This window comes from Ipomoea triloba, chromosome 7 (genome assembly GCF_003576645.1).
Source record: "Ipomoea triloba cultivar NCNSP0323 chromosome 7, ASM357664v1".
In the NCBI taxonomy this organism is placed as follows: domain Eukaryota; kingdom Viridiplantae; phylum Streptophyta; class Magnoliopsida; order Solanales; family Convolvulaceae; genus Ipomoea; species Ipomoea triloba.
The window spans coordinates 27,355,745-27,360,171 of NC_044922.1; the positions used below are offsets into that span (position 1 = coordinate 27,355,745).

The 4,427-nt window shown below is 41.8% G+C and overlaps 1 protein-coding gene across 1 annotated transcript; it reads right to left on the reverse strand.

Annotated features, from left to right (window-relative positions):
- Positions 1-611: 611 nt before the first annotated feature.
- On the reverse strand, positions 612-2,607 carry LOC116026111 (transcription factor MYB35-like). The gene is made up of 3 exons (XM_031267561.1): positions 2,303-2,607; positions 1,346-1,936; positions 612-1,111 (listed from the first exon to the last, which is right to left on the reverse strand). Exons 1-3 carry the CDS (start codon positions 2,469-2,471, stop codon positions 777-779), a joined length of 1,095 nt encoding a protein of 364 aa, XP_031123421.1. The 5' UTR covers positions 2,472-2,607; the 3' UTR covers positions 612-776.
- Positions 2,608-4,427: the final 1,820 nt, after the last annotated feature.

Genomic DNA, 4,427 nt, shown 5'->3' on the forward strand with positions numbered 1-4,427 from the left:
CAAGATTAAAATGTATAGATTGAAAAAAAAATATTAATAAAAAAAAAAAAAAAAAAAAAAAAAAAAAAAAAAAAGCTCAACAAATCTATGATGGATTGATGGTATCCCCACACAAATTAAATTTTATTTTAATAAGAAAACAAGAATGGAGAATAATAAAATTCCTCCCATAATATGGACTCACATTCTGCAAGCATACGCGAATGAAACTGGGCGGCAGGGAAACACAACTGTTGTTGGGGACAGTTTGCGAGCATTATATTATTCCCACGTAGGAGGCATGAACACAACTTCATCAGAACATTCTGCCCAGGATGTTTAAACAGTTACATAATTAATTCTCTCTCTCTCCCTCGCAACCCATTTCTCTATTTTTCTTCTTAAAAATTAATTCTTGTTTTTGGCGTTCGTTTTGGGACCAGAATTCCTGCCTGGTTTCTGCAGGCCCATCACCAAAGGATGTCTTTCGATTTTCAGTGTCTGCTTTTGTTCTCTTTTAGCACACATTACACACATCACTGTTCATACACAAAAACAAAATCGAATTGCAAGAAAAATGTAAGAGAGAGAGAGGGGGGAAAGGGGGGAATTATTGAGTAAAGAGACAAGTGGTGACAGAATTGCAGAAGCTTTTATTGTGTTTTAACAGTTCTTGAGGGGGTGGGGGTGGGGTTTGCTGATTTGGGGAGTGGGGATGGGGAAAGGAGTTGGCTTTTTGTTGTTTTCAGTGTTGGGTAACTGAGTTTTCACGGCCGGAAAAAATGGCTGCGCCTTAATTAGGTGGCTCCGACTCCGAGGAAGTCTATGAATGGGGGAGAAATTGCGTCGCACGTTGTACTACTGTTGCCGCCGCCGCCTTTTCTGTCGTCGCCGGCGGCCGCCGCCGCCGGCGGTGGAGGATGGGGCTCCGGCGGCCGTGATGAGAAGTCCGGGGAGATGGAGTATGGGAAGTTGTAGTACTGCTGCTGCTGTTGCTGCATTGGTGTCATCATTAATGGCGGCGGTGGCGGCGGAGGGTGGTGGCCGAGAATGTGGTGGTGGTCGTGGTGGTGGGGCTTCCCCCAATATCTTCCTTGATTCAACATGCCCACCATTTGGTTGGTGCATTGCCCTTCACAAAACCAAATAAGAATCTTCAAGACTAAAACAATTGACCTCAGTCAAGATGGTTAAGGATTGAAACTGTAATCACAAGATTGGTAATTCAAGCACATACTTGTAACTATAATGTCACGAGTTTGAATCTCAATAACTTACCTGTATTTTACCAGCTAGGGTTACGAATTTTGGGTTATGATTAATCTTATCTAAAATTAAGGAAAATGGGGAGAGAGAGGAATTGAACCTGGAAAAGGATCAAAGGGTGGTTGTTGAGGGGCACATAGAGCAGAGAATGGAGGTGGAGGGTGGTGGTGGTGGTGGCCATTGTTAGTTGGGATTGCTTCACTAGAGGCAACCATGTGGGGTGAACCATTAGCTCCACCATAAACCATCCAACCACCATTATTATTACTACCCACACCTCCAAATTGAGTGCTACTAATGGGTCCAATAGATGTTGTTCTCATAACACCGCCACCACTACCACCACCACTATTACCGCCATGATCTCTGGCGGCGGCCGCTCCCCCGCCGCCGCCGCCATTGTTTGGGGTGGCAATCTCATCATCTTCTTCCATTCTCCTGTAAACCAGCTGCCCCATCTTCCTCCTCCTGTAAGCACTGGACTGCTCCCTATACTTCCTTGCCATGATTACATGCCAATGGTTCTTCACTGCATTGTCTGTTCTCCCTGGGAACAGCCTTGCAATCATTGCCCACTTGTTCCCATACAGCCTGTGTGCTGCCATTAGCCTCTCTTCTTCTTCCTCACTGAATGCCCTCCTGTTGATCCTTGGATCCAACTGGTTAAACCACCTCAACCTGCAGCTCTTCCCTTCACTCCCCACAATCATAAAATTAGTCAATTCTCGATAACCACAATATTTCAAGTTTAAGTAAAAACAACAAATTAACCTTCTTATTTTGAGCTAATCAGCTATAGGCAATTTATGTCAAATTGTCATAAGAGTCACAAAACAGCCTATTGACCTTGAGCTGATTAGCTATAGACAATTTATGCCACAAGAGGCCTATTGACCTTCTTGGTTTGAACTGATCAACTATAGGCTATGTATGGCACAAGAGTCACAAAACAGAATTTACCCGTTTAACTCATTGTGATTCTAGATGTTAGGATCACAAAGCGAGATTTACCCAGAACAGTAGCAAATATATCCAAAGATGAGAACTTTGGTCTTACCAGATCTTCCTTCTAGCTTCTCTGCAATGAGGTTCCAGTTTTGGGGGCCATAGATGGCTACAAGCTCCTTAAGCTTAGCATCTTCTGCAGGCCTCCAATGGCCTCTAGCACACAGCTTAGACTGCCCAGTGCTCTCTGCTTCTTTCCCATTATTCCCCCCCACATGCATGATAGGCTGATGATGATGATGATGATCTTCCCCACTCAAAACAGCAGCATTAAGATCAATGATGGGCTCACTGTTCTCCCCAAACCCATCACTGCAATCAGAGCCCTTCCCCCCTTCATCCCCATCACTATTATTCTGGTTCTGATGATTTTGATGATGATTATGATTATGATGATGATGATCTTCTAATCCCCCTTTCAAGAAAGATGGAAAACCCCAACAACCCCTCCCTTCCCCCCCTCCAATCTCAGTGTTCTTGGGGAGAGAGGCTTCTTGTAAAATTTGTGTGCCACCATTCTTGGGGTCAATGGAGAGGGAGCCCATGTCTGCAAAAACCATCCCCATTGAAGCCCCAAATGGAGAAGATGAAGAAGAAGAAGATGAAGGAGAAGGAGAGTAATTTGGTGGTGGATATATGCACCTATTACTAGCCATGCCCACATTCAATCAAAAACTATTAGAAAGATGAATTCTTGAATACAAAGAAGAATTCTTGGATAGATATAGAGAAGAAAAAATGAAAGAATTCTTGAAAGTCTGGGCAAGTTTTTCAAGTTGTGAAGAAGGGAGACTCTCAGTGACCTCACTGGTACCCCACATTTATATACAGCAAAAAGATATGATTTTTATTATTTTTTTTTTTGAGAAAAAAAGAAAAGAGAAAAAAAAGGGTTCGCACGTGTGAGTTCATGAGATGTTTGTGTGTTGTATGAGTGGGAGGGTTTGAAGGCTTTTAGGCTGTCCCTCTCAGGATTGACAAGAAAGACCCCAAATGTGATGGTCTGCTATCTTAGGCTTGTGCAGGCTGGCCCTAGACAAAAACCTTTCTCATCAAACACTACCTTACAATATGAAAATGAAGCTTACTACCCCCCACTGCACTTCTCTGTTAATACAACTCTTACTCTCATTTATTTCCAAACTAAAGCTTCCTAGCTTCCCCCTATCTCTATCACTCCATTATATCAATGCAAGCACATTTTACAACCACCAACACACCTTTTATGTTTATCTTGAAATTATTGTTTACCTGATGATGGTGATAGTGTTGGTGTAGGTCACAATGTGACCCGGGATGTGCAGCACATACCCAGAAATTAAACCCTCATCGTGATCCCACAGGGTCGCTGCTATCCAGCACACACGAACTTACCCTTTGTTAATGTGTCGTGTATGTTCTAGGGATGGTGGTTTGTTTGTTACATATTTAATACTTAGCTGTCGCTCAGGAATATCTGACCAAGACAACTTATTTATCTATCTTGAAATTATTGTATGTTTACCTGATGATGGCGATAGTATTGGTGTATGTCACAATGTAACCCAGGATGTGCAACACAAAGTCAGAAATCAAACCCTCATCGTGATCCCACGGGGTCGCTGCTATCTAGCACAAATTCACCCTTTTGTCACCGTGTCGTGTATATTTTAGGGCTGACGGTTTGTCTGTTACGTATTTAATACTTAACTGTCACCCAAGAATATATGATCAAGACAACTTATTTATCTATCTTAAAATTAGTAATTACCTAAATGATGCGTCCACATCGATTACTTATGAGATCAGAATCTAGGTTAATGTATAGAGTTCGGGTCAAATTTACAATCATGCATGAATTAGTTTTTGTAAGGAGTATTGACCAAAATAACCAACTAAGACAACTTATTATGTATATTATGCTCCAAAAAATTTTACAGTGGCTTTATGATCTTTGTTACTCCTATATTCTTATGTTAATGTAATTTTTACCCATTGTACTTTTAACCAAACCCATTGGCAGACGTTTTCATTTCATTAAATGGTGCAGCAGTGTAACAGGAATGTACTACATTTTCAGTGAACTGAGACATGGTCAAAAACTTTGAAAACCCTAGCTAGCTCTCCTCTTTATAGGGTGGGTGGGTGGGGGAGGGGGAAGGGCGGACCAATAAAAATTAATAAAAAACCTTATTTGA